Genomic DNA, 18,893 nt, shown 5'->3' with positions numbered 1-18,893 from the left:
GATACGTGATCCAGCATTGTGAAATATAATCCAGACTTCATGTCAGTCCCACAGAAAACAAGAACCTTCCAATCACAAACCCTAAACCTAACCCCTAAGCCTGAGCCTGAGCCTGTGTCTGAGCCTGAGCCTGTGTCTGAGCCTGAGCCTGAGCCTGAGCCTGAGCCTGAGCCTGAGCCTGAGCCTGAGCCTGAGCCTGTGTCTGAGCCTGAGCCTGAGCCTGTGCCTGAGCCTGAGCCTGAGCCTGAGCCTGAGCCTGAGCCTGTGTCTGAGCCTGTGTCTGAGCCTGTGTCTGAGCCTGAGCCTGAGCCTGAGCCTGAGCCTGAGCCTGAGCCTGAGCCTGAGCCTGAGCCTGAGCCTGAGCCTGAGCCTGAGCCTGAGCCTGAGCCTGAGCCTAAGCCTAAGTCTAAGCCTAAGTCTAAGACAAAAACTTAGCCTAAGTCTAAGACTAAACCTTAGCCTAAGCCTAAGACTAAACCAAAGCCTAAAACCAACCCCTAAGCCTAAGCCTAAAACTAAGCTTAAATCTAGACCTAAGCCTAAGCCTAAACCTAAGCCTAAAACTAACCCCTAAACCTAAGCCTAAGCCTAAACCTAAACCTAAACCTAAACCTAAACCTAAACCTAAACCTAAACCTAAACCTAAGCCTAAGCCTAAACCTAAACCTAAACCTAAGCCTAAACCTAAACCTAAGCCTAACAGTCACCCTAACATTAACACTAACCCCAACCTTTCACAAACAGTTCCCCAGGTCACCGTGGGAACAGAACTCACTCCTCCATGTAGATCTGCACCAGCTTGCCAAACCGAGAGGAGTTGTCGTTCCGCAGCGTCTTGGCGTTCCCAAAGGCCTCCAGGAGGGGCGTGGCCTCCAGGATCTATCGGAGGGATCACATGGTTACCACGCCAACATCAACACACCAGAGGCTTTGCTGGAGAATGGACATATACATACAGGTACATAGACTTACCTGAATCTGGTAGAGGAAGTGGAGGAGGAGGGGAGGGAGGGGGAGTAGGAGGGGGAGGGGGAGGAGGACATAAAATAAACAGTTATTGTTGGATTAATATCTTATCTGTTGATCTAAGAAAGAACTGAGTGTGTGTGTATATGAGTGTGTGTACCTGTTGTGTGATGTTACGTTTGTGGTGTATGGCTGTCAGGTAGCGCAGGACCAGTTTGGTAGCTTCAGTCTTACCAGACCCACTCTCTCCACTGGACACAGATACACACACATCATTCACACACACACACACACACACACACACACACACACACACACACACACACACACACACACACACACACACATGATCAAGCCAACATACTCACAACTCATCAGAAAATACAGTACAAAAAAGTGTGTGTGTGTGTGTTACCTGATCACAATACACTGGTTCTGTTTGGCATCCATCATCGTGGTGTAGGCCATGTTTGCTATGGCAAAGAGATGACTGCAACACACACACTGGCAGTGTGAAAGTCAGAAGTCATCCTCCCCACTTCTCCTCTTACTGAGCTAACCTTCACAGTTCTCCTGTTACTAACATGTCATGTAGCACTGTGTCCCAAAAGCATAGATTCCCTTGGCAACCAACCAGCCCGCTTTTGACAACACAACCTCTTCACATAAACACACTATTATTGAGACCCCACCCCCTCATCTCCTCTTACGGAGGGTTGTCTGCCAGGCCGTGGCCCTCGTACTGCAGCACCATGTCGGTCCCGTACATGTTGAACATCTTGTAGGGGTTCACAGACAGCAGGATGCTACCGATGTAGGTCTGCAGAGTAGCAGGGGGACTTTGTCAGGGGTTTGTGTGTGTGTGTGTGTGTGTCAGTGTGTAAGAGGTTTGGTGTGTACTAACATATATGAGCTCCTGGTCATAGCGTTTCTTCAGATTCATCAGGACAGTGGTTTCATTTAGTTCCCTGTAAACACACACACATACACACAGATACATACATACCGACACATGCAAGCATATACACACAACACACATACACAGAGCAATCAGCAATCAACAAATAGGAAACAGGAATGGATCCTGATCAACCAGGAAGTGGTCAGAGTGTGTAAGGAGACCTTCTCCAGCTAAGAGGAAACAGGAAGTAAGAGGAAACAGGAAGTAGTCAAAGTGAATGACTTACTCCAGCTGAGTCATGTCTTCCATTCCCTCCGCCCAGCGCTTCACCCGGTGCCCCACCGTGGGCATGCTGCGCACCGCGTACACCTACACACACACAATACATGACTAGTCACTTCTCTGTGTGTATGAATGAATAGTGTGTGTTTGTGTGTAGTCTGTGTGTGTGTAGTCTGTGTTTCACCTTATCAAACCAGGTCCCTCTGATCTCGCCCCTCTCAGGTGTCCATTCCACTTGCAAGCTCCGCCCCCCGGGGCCCTGAGGGGATGGGGAGAAGCCATCCAGCCCCCCCTCCTCGCGGTTCATCGACCACTTGCTCAGGTTCTGGATGGTTCCATGGGGCAGAACCCTCTCAGAGGCCCAGACGTCATCCCCCTCGGGGCCGGCCCCCTGTCGCGCCTGACTGGCCCAGTGCCCAGAGCGTGGACCGTAGGCAGGGGCATGGGCATAGCGGCCATCAGGGCCCTGCAGTGCCCCTGGGGGACGGTAAGAGGCATAGCGGAGCTGCTGGTTGTTCAGGGCGTCACCCAGGTAGGGCTGGTGGAAGCGACGAGTCAAGTGAGATCCCTCCGGGAGGCGATAGTTAGCCTGCATGAGATCCTGGAGGGAGGTGGGAGGTATGGAGGTATGGAGGTATGGAGATATGGACGTATGGAGGTAAGGGTGTACGGATGTTTGGGTATATGGAGAAATATCAGACCTGCTTCCGGAGGGCTGAGGAGAGGTTGGGCGGTGGAGGGGCAGGGTTGGCTGAGAGGGCGGAGCCTTCTCCGAGGCGATACTTGGCAGAGCGCAGGTTCTGGTTCTGCAGGGCACCGGCCAGGTTGGGTTGACTTGGCTTCTGGCCCGGCATCACCAGGGTCCCGTCCGGCAGCCGGTATGACAGGTTCCTCATGTTCTGATTCTGGAGAGCCTAGAACACCCACATACACACAGAGAAGGGTCAGATGGTTGAGCTGTTAGGGAGTCGGGCTATTAATCAGAAGGTTGGCGGTTTGATTCTCGGCTGTGCAAAATGACGTTGTGTCCTTGGGCAAGGCACTTCAACCTACTTGCCTTGGGGAAAATGTCCCTGTACTCACTGTAAGTCACTCTGGATAAGAGTGTCTGCTATGACTAAATGACTACTATGACTAAATGTAAATGTAAGTGAGAACTTCCACACACACTAGACCCTACCGAACAACAAAAACACTCTCAGTAAAGGACTACACACACATACACACACACGTTGCACCCTCTCAGGTACACACACACCCCTCCCAGGTGCGCACCGCTGACAGGTTGGGGGAGACGGGCTTGCGGGGGTCGATGATGATGGTTCCGTCAGGAAGGGTGTAGGACACCCCCTGCAGGTAGGGGTTCTGCAACGCAGCCAGCAGGTTGGGGCTCCGAGGCTTGCGGGGGTCGATGATCACGGTGCCGTCCGGAAGGGTGTACGATGCCCCACGCAGGGCCGGGTTCCCCAAGGCCAGAGCCAGGTTGGGGGATATGGGCTTGTTGGGGTCCCTGATGGTCCCTTCAGAAAGACTGTAGGATGCATTCTTCATAGTCGGGTTCTGTGGAGGAGATGGCGTCATAAGGGGGTTCAAAGTTAACAGTCCATTGTGTGGATCTATCGAGTATATGTGTGTATATATGTGTTGGCATAGGTGTGTGCATCCCAGCATCAAATGATTCTTACTGTACGTTGAGGGGACTAGTACGAGTTAGCAGGGGGTAAAAGAAGGTAGGAAAAAATATCAAGTGGTGAGGCTTCCAATCCACTTCAAGATCTATGGGGTCATTCTGATGGCCCACATATCCACTTATGGTTAGAAGTTGTTATTTTTTGGGGCAACCATATAGTAAGTGGGAATATGGGCTACCAGAATGACCTCTTGGGGTTTGGAGTGGATGAAGACACAGAGACTGGTTCTTGCAAATATAAGTTGTCATATATATGTACAAATATTGGGGTCAGATGGGTGAGCGGTTAGGGAGTAGGGCTATTAATCAGAAGGTTGTTGGTTCGATTCCCAGCAATGCCAAATTACCTTGTGTCTTTGGGCAAGGCACTTCACCCTACTTGCCTCGGGGGAGAATGTACCTGTACTTACAGGAAGTCGCTCTGGAGAACAGCTTCTGCTAAATGTAAATGTATAAGTGGGAATGCGGCTTCCGCCTTAGCTTAACCTCAGGGTGGCCTGTTACATCTCCCACTCTGTTACATTCCCCACTTAAAAGACCTTTTAAGAAAATAAAAAGTTTGGAAACAAATAATTCCAGAATCAAATTATTCTTACTTTACGTTGAGGGGACTAGTAAGAGTAACCAGAGTAAGTTTAATGCACGTTGCACCTTCCTAGTCAGAGTTGGCGGGGGGGTATAAAACAGTTTGGAAAAAAATGATTGCAACATCAAATGATTCTTACTGTATGTTGAGGGGACTAATATGAGTAACCAGAGTAAGTTTAAGGCATGTGGCACCTTTCTAGTCAGAGTTGGAGTTAGCAGGGGGTGCATTTCTTGGCAAGACACACCAGCCTTGCCCTGAAATGCACCCCCCATGTCATTTATGTTTTGTTACCTTCAGGGCAGCAGACAGGTTTGGGGAGACAGGCTTGCGGGGGTCGATGATGATGGTGCCATCAGGTAGGGTGTAGGACGCCCCCTTCAGGTAGGGGTTACTCAGTGCAGCTGTCAGCGATGGGGAGGCGGTCTTCTGCTGCTTGGCTTCGATGACGATGGTTCCATCTGGGAGCGTGTAGGAGGCGCCCCGCAGGGCAGGGTTGTTCAGGGCCCGGGCCAGGTTAGGAGACATGGACAGCTGGTGAGAGAGGTCAGGGGTCATGAGCCAGGTTAGGAGCGCTGTAGCTAATTCTAAGCTAGGAGGTCAGGGGTCAGGGACCAGGTACCTGCTGTCGAGGGTCAGTGATGATGGATCCGTCCGGCAGGGTGTAGGAGGCCTTGGTGACGTCCTGGTTCAGCAGCGCGCGGGACAGACTGGGGGACGTGGGGACGGGCTCCCCATACGGGTTCACCAGGCTTCCGTCCGGTAGGCGGTACGAGGCCTGCGCCAGCTGGGAGTTCCTCAGGGCATGGCCCAGCTGGGGGGTGGGCGGGGCGTAGGGGGAGCTGCGGCGCTGCAAAGGGCTCTGATAGGACGCCTGCCGCAGCTGCTGGTTCTGCATGGCATAGGGCAGCTGGGGGGGGTAGCGGGGGGGTGGGGCGTACGGGTTCTTGAAGGACCCACGGCCCACGTTCCTCATGTTACCCATGTCCCGGTTCTGCAGGGCATCATGGAGCAGGGGGGCAGGTCCCGGCTCAGAGATGTAGTCATACTGCGTCACAATTGGTCCGTACGGAGAGCCCTGCCGCTGCAAAGGAGACTGGTAGCTGGCCACGCCCCTCAACGCCCCATGGTGCGCCATCGCCCCCGATAACATGGGTGACGAAGGTTCCTCTGGCAACTGCTGGTATGGTGACATGGGACCATGTAGGGGCGAGGTGTACGATGCTCCTCGGAGACGCTCGTGATGTGCCATCGCCCCTGACAACATCGGTGACGACGGTTGCTGTGGCAACTGCTCGTATGGTGACATGGGCCGCTGTAGAGGCGAGGTGTACGACGCTCCTCGGAGACGCTCGTGATGTGCCATTGCCCCCGACAACATGGGTGACGACGGTTGCTGTGGCAACTGCTCATACGGTGACATGGGACGCTGTAGAGGCGAGGTGTACGACGCTCCTCGGAGACGCTCGTGATGTGCCATTGCCCCCGACAACATGGGTGACGACGGTTGCTGTGGCAACTGCTCATACGGTGACATGGGACGCTGTAGAGGCGAGGTGTACGACGCTCCTCGGAGACGCTCGTGATGTGCCATTGCCCCCGACAACATGGGTGACGACGGTTGCTGTGGCAACTGCTCATACGGTGACATGGGACGCTGTAGGGGCGAGGTGTACGCCGCTCCTCGGAGACGCTCGTGATGTGCCATCGCCCCTGACAACATGGGTGACGACGGTTGCTGTGGCAACTGCTCGTATGTTGACATGGGATGCTGTAGGGGTGACTGGTAGTTGGCCACGCCCCGCAACGCCCCTTGATGTGCCATCGCCCCCGACAACATGGGCGATGATGGTTGCATTGGCAACTGCTCGTACTCCTCCGGGGTGGGGCCGTAAGCTCCCTGGAGACGTTCGTGGTAACCCATCGCCCCTGACAACATGGGGGAGGGGGGCTGGAGAGGGACGGCCTGGCCGGGGCCCAAGGGGGAGGAGTATGAGGCGGAGCGGAGGGCCTGGTTCTGCAAAGCCCCAGAAAGCATTGGGGATGAGGGCAGGTACTGCTCTGATTGGTCCATCCCCGCAGCGTAAGGGTCAGAGTAGGGGTCAGGGGTGTAGGACGGCTGGTGTCGGGGGAGATGGGGGGAAGCAGGGGCCATTGAGAGGCGGTGGGGGAGGTGCGGGGAAGCAGGGGCCATGGAGAGGCGGTGGGGGAGGTGCGGGGAAGCAGGGGCCATGGAGAGGCGGTGGGGGAGGTGCGGGGAGGCGGGGAGCATCTGCTTGAGTGAGGGCTGGGGGGAGAGGCGTCGGGCCATGAGAGGTCTGCCCCTGGCGATGGGCCGAGGTGGGAGGCGGCCATCTTCTCTCACCCCCAGGGGCCTGCGCTGAGACATCTGGGGAGAGGGGTGGTGAGGAAAGCGGGGGGAGGGCACGGGGGAGGCGAAGGGAGAGAGTAGGTGGGAGTCCACAGTCAGGACAGATGAGCGGTTGCTACGGAGACTCGTTCTGAAAGGAGGAACATTTTGGGTTGGGGGGGGCACCGGTCGTCCCCGTAGACCCATGGGAGAAGGTCGGACTGTTCCCATGGGAACATTGCTCCGCCCCCCGAGTCTCTGCCGAGCCAAAGGGGTGCTTCCGTCCCGAAGGACGCGAGTGGACCGACGGGAGAGGGAAGGGGAGGCGGGAGATGGCCTCCCAGGAGAAAAGCTCTGCCGGGAGGGTGAAGGGGAGGGATGCTGAGGGGGGAGGATGACAGAGTCTCTGGGTCTCCTGGCCAGGTGGGGGGAGGCAGGGGGGAGGCTCGACGAGGGGAGGGGGAACGCAGCTTTCTCCCCCCAAGGGACTGCGGACGAGGGGGGGGGAAGTGGGGGGGCTGGGCCTCCTCATGGAGGCTCGAGGGGAGGCTGGGGGGGAGGGGGCCCTGGCCATCGAGGGGGGCCTCTGGGGCTGCAGGCGCCGAGGAAGGTGGGAGGACATCTTGGGGGATGCCGGGGGAGAGAAGCGGAGTGGGGAGGGGGGGCGCTGAGCGTTGTTGTTAAACCCTGCTCTCAGGACAGGCTGGGGGGAGGGGGGGAGGCGGCGTGGGGGGATGGGGGACGCATGGGGAGAGGGGCGTCTCTGCATCTGAGGTGATGACATCATCATGGATCGCCGTGAGGGGGAGGGGGAGAGGGGCAGGTGGCGGGAGGGTAGAGGGGACATGCGTACACCCCGGGGCATTGTGGGAGATCCAGCCTGCTGGATGAGCCGAGCGGTTGGAGTGGGAGTCATTGGCATCATCTGTTGTTGTGGAAACAACAGTGTTACCTCTGAGAAATAGTCACAGCTGAACATGACCTAATTCTATGATACTACTACAGAAATACTACCTGTACCTGTGTATCAACTACCAAACTACAGAAACTAACGACTAGTATGACAGGCTAGTTAACAGATGCTCAGCATGTGCGAGTAAGGTGAGAAATCTGAGCACGTTCTGTCATAAATGTATCAATGAACAGCAAGTATACTCAAAACCCCACTGCAGACTGAAAGTACTTTAACAAGTCAGCAAAATAGACATGAACAAAGAAAGCTCTTTTGGTCTTACAAACTGATTAGCTGATAAAAACAGAATATTGTTTTCACAAGAGACATTTTTTGTCATTCTACTGAAGTTTAAACCAACCAGATAGCTACCTGTGGTGACATCATGTGTGGTGACATCATCTGCTCTTGTTGTGACATCATGTGCTGTGAAATCATATGTTCCTGTAGTGACATCATTTGTGATGCCTTCATATGTGGGGACATCTGTTGTGACATCATCTGTTCCTGTGGTGACATCAATTGTGGTGACATCATCTGTTGTGACATCACCTGTTCCTGTGGTGACATTATTTGAGGTGACATCATGTGTGGTGACATAATTTGTTCCTGTGGTGACATCATCTGTTGCTGTGGTGACATCATGTGTGGGGACATCATCTGTTGTGACATCATCTGTTCCTGTGGTGACATCATGTGGGGTGACATCATGTGCTGTGACATCATCTGCTCCTGTTGTGACATCATCTGTTGCTGTGGTGACATCATGTGCTGTGATGTCATCTGTTCCTGTTGTGACATCATCTGTTCCTGTGGTGACATCATCTGAGGTGACATCATTGGTTGTGACATCATCTGTTCCTGTGGTGACATCATTTGTGGTGACATCATGTGTTGTGACATCATCTGTTCCCGTGGTGACATCATGGGTGGGGGCATCAGGGGCAACTGGTCTTCATACTGGATGTCTGACATGTCCTCAAACTCCGGCTGGGGGGGGAGTCTGGGTGGGGGGGGCAAGGCCACGTCTAGACGCTCCTTCCCAAAGAGGCGCACCTGTGGCCGGGGAACTCTGAAGGTCATGCCGCCACCTTCCTCCACGGCCCCCGTACTGCCACCATACTGGTCCAGCTGCTCCCTGTACTGGTCCTGGTACTGCTCCCTGTACTGGTCCTGGTACTGGTCCTGGTCTGTGTAGAGCCCCCGGACCCCAAGCCCCTCTGCTGTGTAGCCAGGGTACAGCTGCTGACTTCCTGTTTGGAGCCCCATGGCCTGCTGGGAGCTGTAGTCTGGGTAGGCCATGGCTGGGGCCTCGCTGTAGTTCAGCTGGTAGTCCTGAGCATACGGGTCCTCGTACACACCTCCTTGGCCGTCATTGTAGAAACCTGCCTGCCCGCCCATCCCGTCGCTGTAGAAACCGGCTGGTTGCCCCCCCATGACATTGTCGTAGAAACCAGCCTGTTCAGCCATCCCGTCGTCATAGAAACCGGCCTGTCTACTCATGCCGTTGTCATAGAAACCCGCCGGCTGCCTGCCCATCCCGTCGTCATAGAAACCAGCCTGTCCACCCATCCCGTCATCATAGAAATCTGCTGACTGTCCGCCCATTCCGTTGTCGTAGAAACCTGTCTGCCCACCCATTAACTCCTCGTAGTAACCTTCCTGGGGGTCGGCGTAGTCCTCAATACCGTCTCCATAGAGACCGTACTCATACTGTCCTCCCCCCTCCCTCTGTTGCTGCCTGTAGTCGTCATAGTAACTCTGGGCAGCGTATGGGTCATGGTACCGCCCTCTGGACTCACCATAGACGCCGTAGTCGTCATAGTAACCGGCGTCGCCCTCGTAGTAACCCTGGTCCTGAGACGGGACGTCGTAGTGGTCAGCCACTCCATTACCGTAACGATCCTGCGCCACCCCGTACGCGTCATCATACCCCACCTGTCCATAGCCATGGTAACCAGCCTGGGCGGCATGCGCCTTGTGGCGGGCGGAGCGTCTGCTGTAGCCCCTCCCCCCCGCCCCCCCTCCCTGCCCTGCCTCCTGATTGTAGCCGTACAAGCCCTCCCCCTCATAACCCCCATTCTGGTACCCATGGAGATGACCTCTTGCGCTGACCTGCCTCCTGCTCTGGTGACGCCCCGCCCAGCCCCCCCCACTCTCACGCATCTTCGTGGACAGGAAGCGCTTGGTTAGCCAGTTGGTCACCCCAGCAACCTTCCCTAGTAACAAGCTCTGGTTCTTAAAGTCCTCTGCAATGCCCCCGGCCCCGCCCTTCTTCCTGAACATTCCCTTGAAGAAGCCGCCTCCCCCTCTCTTTCCAGCATCCTCTTCCCCGCCCAGACGAATCAACATGTAGGAAGGTTTCCTGCCCCTGGCGCCCTGCTTCTCCTTCTCCTCCTTCTCCTTCTTCTCCTTTTCCTTCTTCTTTTTGCTGGCCTTGAACCTCATCATAAACTTGGAGGTGTTCTTTAGTATGCTCTTCCTCCTCTTCTTCTTGACCAGTTTGCTCTTCCTTCTGCCCAGGCCGAGGAACAGCCGGGAGGTGCTCTTCAGCTTCTTGCGGGACTTACGGCGTCGCTTGATGCCAGAAAACTTCATGAACATCTTGGACATGTTCTTCAGGCCCTTTTTGGGCATCTCCTTCACCGGCACCACAGGCGCCGCGTCCGTCCTCTTGGCTTTCTTCTTCTTGTCCTCCGAGCTCTTCCCGCCCTTCTGGTCTTTAGACTTCTTCTTTTTCCGGTCTTCTTCCTCTTCCTCATCTTCATCTTCCTCCTCCTCGTCTTCCTCGTCCTCTGAATCTCCGCCTCCCCTCCCCCGGGACCGCCCCTTGCCGCCTTTAGCCGCCGTCCCCTTCCCTCCACGACCCCGCCTTCCCCGGTCGTCCTCGGACTCCTCTTCGTCCTCGTCCTCCTCATCCTCGCTAAGCTCCTCCTCCTCGCTCAGAAGCTCCTCCTCCTCTGATTCCACCTTCTTGCCCTTCCCTTTGTCTTTACCTTTCTTCCCATCGTCCTTCCCTTTTCCTTTCACAGGCTCCTCCTTCCCTTTCTTCTTGTCATCTTTCCCTCCCTTCTTGTCATCTTTTCCTCCCTTCTTGTCTCCCTTCCCTTTCTTTTCCTCCTCCTTCTTCTTCTCCTCCTCTTTCTTCTTCTCTGGTTCTGGCTTCCCTCCTTTCTTGTCCTTCTTGTTGTCTTTCTTCCCAGGCATCTTGACACACGGCTACAGATGCACCATGTCCTCCCTGGCACCTGTCCACTCACACACATGCACATACACACACTGTTACCATACACAGAGTACATCTCTATTAGAGTCCAAAAGATTTGGTCCATCAGACATAAAGACCCTCCAAATCAGAACTAGTTCTGAGACTAGACCCATTCTGTTCTTACCTGTCCTCACCTATGTGTGTGTGTGTGCGTGTGTGCAGGGAAGCTTCTCACCTGTGTGTGTGTTGGAAATGCTCCTCAGAAGTGTATGTGTAGACAGAAGGTGTGGAGCCACATGAGGGGTCTGGTCTCCATCAATGACCCTGGAAACACAGGAGGAGGTCTCTGTCTGTCTGTCTGTCTGTCTGTCTGTCTCTCACACACACACACACACACACATTATCAGCTCTCTCTCTTAGCTCTCTACCTGTTCAGGCTGCAGTCTCTCCAGGTCTGCAGGTCAGAGGTCACTGCTAGGGTCAGCTCCAAGTTGCCAACCTGCTCACAAATACTGCTGCACTGCGAACGGAATGCCTTGACACTCTCAGACTCCTCCCAGCACAGGAGAGGGAGTGTCTGAGCAAGAGAGAGAGAAGAGAGTGTGTGTGAGAGAGAGAGAGAGAGACAGAGAGAGAGAGAGAGAGAGAGAGAGAGAGAGAGAGAGAGAGAGAGAGAGAGAGAGAGAGAGAGAGAGTGATGGGGACAGAGAGGGTTATTTGCACAGGTGCTGTAGAAGGGTTAGGTTGGAGAAGGGAGTGTGTGTGTGAGTGTGGGTGCGTGTGCGTGTGTGTGATAGAGAGAGGGTTGTAGAAGGGAGAGTCTCTATATGTGTGTGTGTTTGAGAGAAAGAGACAAAGAGAATTAGAGGGTTGTAGAAGGGAGTGTGTGTGTGAGAGAGAGAGGCTTGTAGAAGGAGTCTTATTTGTCATCTGGCCCGGCAGATGTAACTCTAGAGGCAGGAGGGGGCGGGGCATGAATTATACAGGAGTTGGAGCCAGGGATGAGTACTTCCTGTCAGAAAGGAACTGTTTCAAGACTCTCTCTATCACACACACACACACATACTCAGATAGTCAACGAAAGAGAGGTCTCAGACCCAGTGACCAAAAAGATATGATAAGATACAGCATATATTATCCACCTATAGTACCAGTGTCTGAACTAACACATATCCCTACACACACAGATCAATAACAGGACAGTGATTATTGGTGCCATCAAGCAAATTATCCCTGCAGGGTTGGGTTGCCAGGTTTGGTCCCAGAGGGAGGTGTTGGGTTGCCAGATCCTGATCTCTGCTGTGTAAAGCTATCTGGTCATTAACATAGAGCAGGGAGCAGCCTGAGTGAGTGTGTGTGTGTGTGTGTGGAGGGGGTGATTGAGTGTATGTGAGTGTGTGTGTGTGTGTGTGTGGAGGGGGTGATTGAGTGTGTGTGTGTGGGAGTCAGGGAGTCAGGTGGCTGAGCGGTTAGGGAATCGGGCTAGTAATTAGAAGGTTGCCGGATTGGTTCACTGCCGTGCCAAATGAAGTTGTGTCCTTGGGCAAGGCACTTCACCCTACTTGCCTCGGGGGAATGTCCCTGTACTTACTGTAAGTCGCTCTGGATAAATGTGTGTGTGTGTGTGGGTAATTTGAGACAGCTGATCTAGTCGGATGACATCATCAGAGAGGGACTGTTATGTGTTATTTTGTCACCTGTAAACCCCCTCCTCTCCTCTCTCCATCCCTCTCTCCCCCTCCGCTCTCTGTTTCTCTCTCTCCATCCCTCTCTCCCTCCCCTCTCTGTTTCTCTCTCCTTCCCTCTCTCCCTCCCCTCTCTGTTTCTCTCTCTCCTTCCCTATCTCCCTCTGTGGAAGAGTGCTTCCCCCTAGTGGACACGACACAGAGCTGCAGAGCCGTTAGTACGACTGCTACAGCAGAACACAAACCAGTCAACAGAGTAGAGTAATAGCATTAGTAATAGCATGGTTGGATGTATTATTTAAGTATAATAATTATATATTCTAATATAATAATAATAATAATAGTATCAGGCTACACAAGCAATATCTTCTGTCACATGCACAGACCAGTTTACAGAGAGAAGAGAGGGGAGGGGAGGGGGGAAGGAAAGTGGAAGGGAGAAAGGGGGAAAGAAGGAAGGCTAGAAAGATGACGAGAAAGTTATAGATGTGTGTCTGTCATAATAATAGATTTGGCGTGTCTGTACCTCCTACCAGCGTCTCGCGGCACGTTACTGGGGCTCCGTATTGACGCCTTGCCATGCTCCTCCACAACGAATACTTAAGAGGGGATTTTACAGGTACACCGGCATCGTTCAATACACCACAACTGTTTACAAGTCTCCCCTTGCAACTCAGACCGGGCGATTCGCGAGACCGCAGGGGCAGGAATGAATATTTAAACACGGGGGTTTGTGTTCCACGCGCCTTGTGAGAATTGATCACGGCAATTACTTGCTTCCTCGCCAACCAAACTGTTTGTACACTGCTGAGCCGGTGGGGGGTGGCACATAAACCAAACATGAGGGGCTTATACCGTGCACATCACCGTCTCATGTGGTACAATTGTATTGTGTCACCCCAATGAAACGCTGTTACCGGAGACGGTGCGCCGACGCGTTAATGGAGTCGCCCAAGACCAACTTCCGTAGCATCCTGAGGGTCGCGCGGGCGCTGCAGAGCGCGCAACAGAGTGTGGGGGGGTGTGCTCGACCAGACCGATCACACCGCAACGTGAGTCTGCCTTTCACAGCGCGAGACTGGAGGGATGGAGCCAACCGGCTCGTTTGGCGCCGGCAAGGCTGGTAGCACGAGCTTCGACCCCGTTACTTTCTTAAAACAGCCTCGGACCATCCTCAGGCTATTATCTTGGGTGAGACAATCGTTACCGGGCCGCTGGTACTGAGTGGTGGGGGCTGGACAGCCGGCGGTAGAGGGATGCCACGGTCTGATGGCAGAGCTGGCAGCGTCTTTTACTGCGCGTTCAGGACTCTAATGAGCAAAAGGAATAATAGGCAGAATTAAGATAATTAGGGATTTAAATCGTTTTATGTGTGTGTGTCTGTTTGTTTACAGTACAAGACAAATGCGTCATTTCAGAGTCTGTTTCTTTGTTACTGGATACCGGCCTTATTCCCTCCGGTTAGATTATTGGTTCTAAAATGTTGCGTTTATGTGCGCGAACTGCGTGTTCGACACTGGAGCGGTCGGAGGAGGCGAGTTGACATTGTCTAGCATGCATGCGCATCCTGTGAATTAATTACCGGGTAGGCTAAATATGATGAGATTGTCGACGGAGTATGCCCTGTCGGTAAGCCGGAGGATGTGTTGGAGTGTGTGCGTTGGGGGATGTGTCTGCTGGTGTGAGTGAGAAAGATAGGGGGGGGGGGGATTGAAAGAGAGAGAGGAGAGGTGTAAATTAAAACATTTTCTAACCCAACTGTGAAGTCATTATCATGCTGCCTTAATGTTTACTCTGCCTAACCTCTTTCTCCTCTCTTTCTGTCCTCTCCTCCCCTCTCCTTCCCTCTCCTCCCCTCTTCTATCCTCCCCCTCTCTCCCCCTATCCTTCTCAGGTATTTTCCATGGTGGTGTTCAGTTCTATAATAAACGAAGGCTACATCAACATTGGAAGTGAACGGTTACTATGCATGTTCAACAAGAACTATGATGCTTGTAACTATGGCGTGACGGTGGGTGTGGCCTGTTTCCTCGGCAGCCTCTGCTTCCTGGTTGTAGACGTGTTGTTCCCGTCACTAAGCAGCGTGAGAGACAGACGAAGAGTAGTGCTGCTGGACCTGGCCTTCTCTGGTACACACACACACACACCATACACACACACACCATACACACACACACACACCATACACACACACCATACACACACACACACCATACACACACACACACACCATACACACACACACACCATACACACACACCATACACACACACCATACACACACACACACACACACCATACACACGCACCATACATACACACACACACCATACACACACACCATACACACACACCATACATACCACATACACCATACATACCACATACACCATACATACCACATACACACACACACCATACATACACACACACACCATACATACCACATACACACACACACCATACACACACACACCATACATACACACACACACCATACATACCACATACACACACACACCATAATACCACATACATATACACACCATAATACCACATACATATACACACACACTCACCATACATTCCACACACACACAATACATACCACACGCACACATACACCATACATACCACACACACACACACCATACATACACACACACAGCATACATACCACATACACACACACCATACATACCACATTTACACACACATCATACATACCACATGCACACACACCACACATACACACACACACACCATACATACCACGCACACGCACACACACACACACCACACACACACACACCATACATACACACACCATACATACATATGTCTGTAACTGTTATGTTGGCTCCGCCCCCAGCCCTTTGCAGCTTCCTGTGGTTCGTGGGATTCTGTTTCCTGGCCAATCAGTGGCAACAGACATCTGAGGAGGAGCTCCCATTGGCTCAGGGCTCAGACGCCGCCAGGGCCGCCATCGCCTTCTGCTTCTTCTCCATCCTCAGCTGGGTAGGAGGGTGTGTGTGTGTGTGTATGCATGTGAGCATGGGGGGCGGAGGTGTGTGTGTATGCATGTGGGCATGGGGGGCGGACGTGTGTGTGTGTATGCATGTGGGCATGGGGGGCGGACGTGTGTGTGTGTATGCATGTGAGCATGGGGGGCGGAGGTGTGTGTGTACGCATGTGAGCATGGGGGGCGGAGGTGTGTGTGTGTATGCATGTGGGCATGGGGGGCGGAGGTGTGTGTGTGTGTATGCATGTGGGCATGGGGGGCGGAGGCGTGTGTGTGTATGCATGTGGGCAATGGGGGCGGAGGTGTGTGTGGGGGGAGAGTGTGTGTGGGTTAGGGGGATGTAGCATGGTACATATTGCATTTGACGTAAATGTCTGGTTGTGTGTGTGTGCATGTGTGTGTGTGCATGTTTTTATGTTTGTGTGCATGTGTGTGTGTACCTGTGTGTGTGTTACAGGGGTACCTGTGTCTTCTTGCAGTAGACAGGTTTAAGAACATCTCTTTCCTTGAAGACAAGCAAAGACTCCTCGCCAAAACACCTCCATCACTTTCATTGGTCTAATTCTTCACCCAGACTCCTCCTCTTACCTCTCATTGGTCTAATTCTTCACCCAGACCCCTCCTCTTACCTCTCATTGGTCTAATTATTCACCCAGACTCCTCCTCTTACCTCTCATTGGTCTAATTCTTCACCCAGACTCCTCCTCTTACCTCTCATTGGTCTAATTCTCCACCCAGACCCCTCCTCTTACCTCTCACTGGTCTTGAGCTCCACCCAGACCTCTCCTCTTACCTCTCACTGGTCTTGAGCTCCACCCAGACCCCTCCCCTTTTCTCATATCTCAGATATATTTGATCCCACCAACACCTCTTGTGTGTGTCTGTTTCTGTGGTGTGTTTACTCGTGTGTGCATTGAACTCAGCTGTGTGTGTCTGTTTCTGTGGTGTGTTTACTCGTGTGTGCATTGAACTCAGCTGTGTGTATGGAACTCTAACTGTGACCTGTGTCTGTGCATGTTTAACTCCAATTAACATAACACACGGTGTTTGCGTGTGCATACGGTTGTGTGTGTGGTGTGTGTACGTGTGTGTGCATGCATACATGTGTGTGTGTGTGTGCAGGCAGGACTGACGGTCAGTGCTCTCCAGAGGCTGCTGTCTGGAACCAATATGACCCTCTTCACCTGCCAGAACCTGGACGCCTCCGGCCATGCCCATGCCACGCCCTACCCCATTGCCAACGGAGTCACCATAGTAACCACCAACCCTTACCAAGCCCCACCCTTCACCGAGACCCTGGACCCACAAGCACTCAGCCCTCCAAGACCCGCCCCTGCCTTCTAGACACACAAACAACACAACCCCCACCTTCTAGACACACACAAACAAAATAACCTCCACCTTCTAGACACACACAAACAAAATAACCTCCACCTTCTAGACACACACAAACAAAATAACCTCCACCTTCTAGACACACACAAACAAAATAACCTCCACCTTCTAGACACACACAAACAAAATAACCTCCACCTTCTAGACACACAAACAACATAACCTCCACCTTCTAGACACACACAACATAACCCCCACCTTCTAGACACACAAACAACATAACCTCCACCTTCTAGACACACACAAACAAAATAACCTCCACCTTCTAGACACACAAACAACATAACCTCCACCTTCTAGACACACACAAACAAAATACCTCCACCTTCTAGACACACAAACAACATAACCTCCACCTTCTAGACACACAAACAAAATAACCTCCACCTTCTAGACACACACAAACAAAATAACCTCCACCTTCTAGACACACACAAACAAAATAACCTCCACCTTCTAGACACACAAACAACATAACCTCCACCTTCTAGACACACACAACATAACCTCCACCTTCTAGACACACACAACATAACCCCCACCTTCTAGACACACACAACATAACCCCACCTTCTAGACACACACAACATAACCTCCACCTTCTAGACACACACAACATAACCTCCACCTTCTAGACACACACAACATAACCTCCACCTTCTAGACACACACAACATAACCCCCACCTTCTAGACACACACAACATAACCCCACCTTCTAGACACACACAACATAACCCCACCTTCTAGAAGTTGAGGGAGGAGAGATGGAGGGATGGGTGGAGAAAGAGGACAGTGCCAATAAAAGATGTCTAGTGAGAAAAAAGGGAAAAGGGATTATTTTCTGGTTTCCTGCATCCTCTGTGGCTGCTATTGGTTGGTCCCCGGTCAGGTGGCATCTGTTCTATTTTCACCATGGCAACTGCTGGCTCAGCCAAAGACATGGAACATCATTACCCACCCTGTCACACAAACACACATTAACACAGACACATATTCACACACACAACCAACACACACGCAAAGAAGCTATACAGACTTGACCAATCACACAGTCTCTCTGAGTTCACTGTAGCCCATTGGCTGAGACACATGATGGACAGCTGGGGGAGGGAGGATGGAGGGAGAGAGAATGGAGAGTCTTCAGGACAGGGTGTGTGTAAGATTCCCACAGCTGCAGTGTGAATATTTTATGTAGTTTAATATTTCATTAATATTAATATTTGATTGTAAAAAGCTAAAACAGAATAATGAAAGATGAAATAAACAACTAGACTTGCATCATGCATTCAGTGTCAGTGTGTGAGTATGTGTATATGTGGGTGCATGTGTGTGTGTTTAACACAGTTTGACAGCGACCTTCTCAGAGACAAAGTGTTTTAATCTAGTGTCCTCCTCTCAGTCCTGCCACAGGAAGTGACACATCTATACTTCCTGTTATCACATGCATTCTGTACTCAACTCAGTTATCATGAAGCCCTTCATCTGAACAGTAGAGGATAGGAGAGAGGAGGGAGGAGAGAGGAGGAGAGAAGGAGATAAGAATAGAGAGGAGGAGACTACAGGTGAGGCGAACAGGAGGAGAGGAGAATTGGAAGATAAGAGGAGATTTTATTTTAGGTTAATTATAATACTATTCATATACACCTGAATATATACCAAACCTGTATATTTCCTGCCTGTATGTCTACCTGTCTGTCTGCTTGCATGTCTGTCTGCCTTGAATTTCAACTAAACCTAAAAACACCCACTGATAGGACAGATAAATTATCTTAAAGGTTAAAGGTCGTTAGGGTTAGGATCATCTCAGCTGTGATTCACACACACAGTTGTAAAGAGATGATAATTGGGAGGGTT

At 52.2% G+C, this 18,893-nt stretch overlaps 2 protein-coding genes across 2 annotated transcripts in view; one reads left to right on the top strand and one right to left on the bottom strand.

Moving 5' to 3' along the window:
- Positions 1–10,934, bottom strand: part of myo15ab (myosin XVAb) — a 36,856-nt gene extending 25,922 nt beyond the window's left edge. Inside the window, 16 exon segments of the mRNA XM_084685884.1 lie at positions 776–879; positions 973–978; positions 1,127–1,217; positions 1,382–1,456; positions 1,677–1,786; positions 1,871–1,934; positions 2,154–2,236; positions 2,334–2,750; positions 2,851–3,063; positions 3,425–3,709; positions 4,720–4,959; positions 5,048–5,890; positions 6,389–7,156; positions 7,272–7,700; positions 8,196–8,917; positions 8,978–10,934. Of these exon segments, the coding sequence (XP_084542010.1) occupies positions 776–879; positions 973–978; positions 1,127–1,217; positions 1,382–1,456; positions 1,677–1,786; positions 1,871–1,934; positions 2,154–2,236; positions 2,334–2,750; positions 2,851–3,063; positions 3,425–3,709; positions 4,720–4,959; positions 5,048–5,890; positions 6,389–7,156; positions 7,272–7,700; positions 8,196–8,917; positions 8,978–10,934 (6,407 nt within the window).
- A 2,772-nt stretch (positions 10,935–13,706) lies between these two features.
- On the top strand, positions 13,707–16,986 carry syngr3b (synaptogyrin 3b). The gene is made up of 4 exons (XM_084685456.1): positions 13,707–13,811; positions 14,515–14,749; positions 15,493–15,638; positions 16,765–16,986. The coding sequence occupies exons 1-4, from the start codon at positions 13,707–13,709 to the stop codon at positions 16,984–16,986; spliced, it is 708 nt and encodes a 235-aa protein (XP_084541582.1).
- Positions 16,987–18,893: the final 1,907 nt, after the last annotated feature.

The sequence above is a fragment of the Hypomesus nipponensis genome, chromosome 21 (genome assembly GCF_054491055.1).
Source record: "Hypomesus nipponensis isolate SF chromosome 21, ASM5449105v1, whole genome shotgun sequence".
Lineage (NCBI taxonomy): Eukaryota > Metazoa > Chordata > Actinopteri > Osmeriformes > Osmeridae > Hypomesus > Hypomesus nipponensis.
Note: the sequence above shows the minus strand (reverse complement) of the source record. Positions and strands in the feature narration are given on the sequence as shown.

Bases quoted from the DNA above. Each gene is read 5' to 3' on its own strand.
- syngr3b (XM_084685456.1), top strand. From the start codon at position 13,707: ATGGAGCCAACCGGCTCGTTTGGCGCCGGCAAGGCTGGTAGCACGAGC. The intron at 14,750-15,492 runs GTACACACACAC...CTCCGCCCCCAG, and splicing joins GCTGGACCTGGCCTTCTCTG to CCCTTTGCAGCTTCCTGTGG. The intron at 15,639-16,764 runs GTAGGAGGGTGT...GTGTGTGTGCAG, and splicing joins TCTTCTCCATCCTCAGCTGG to GCAGGACTGACGGTCAGTGC.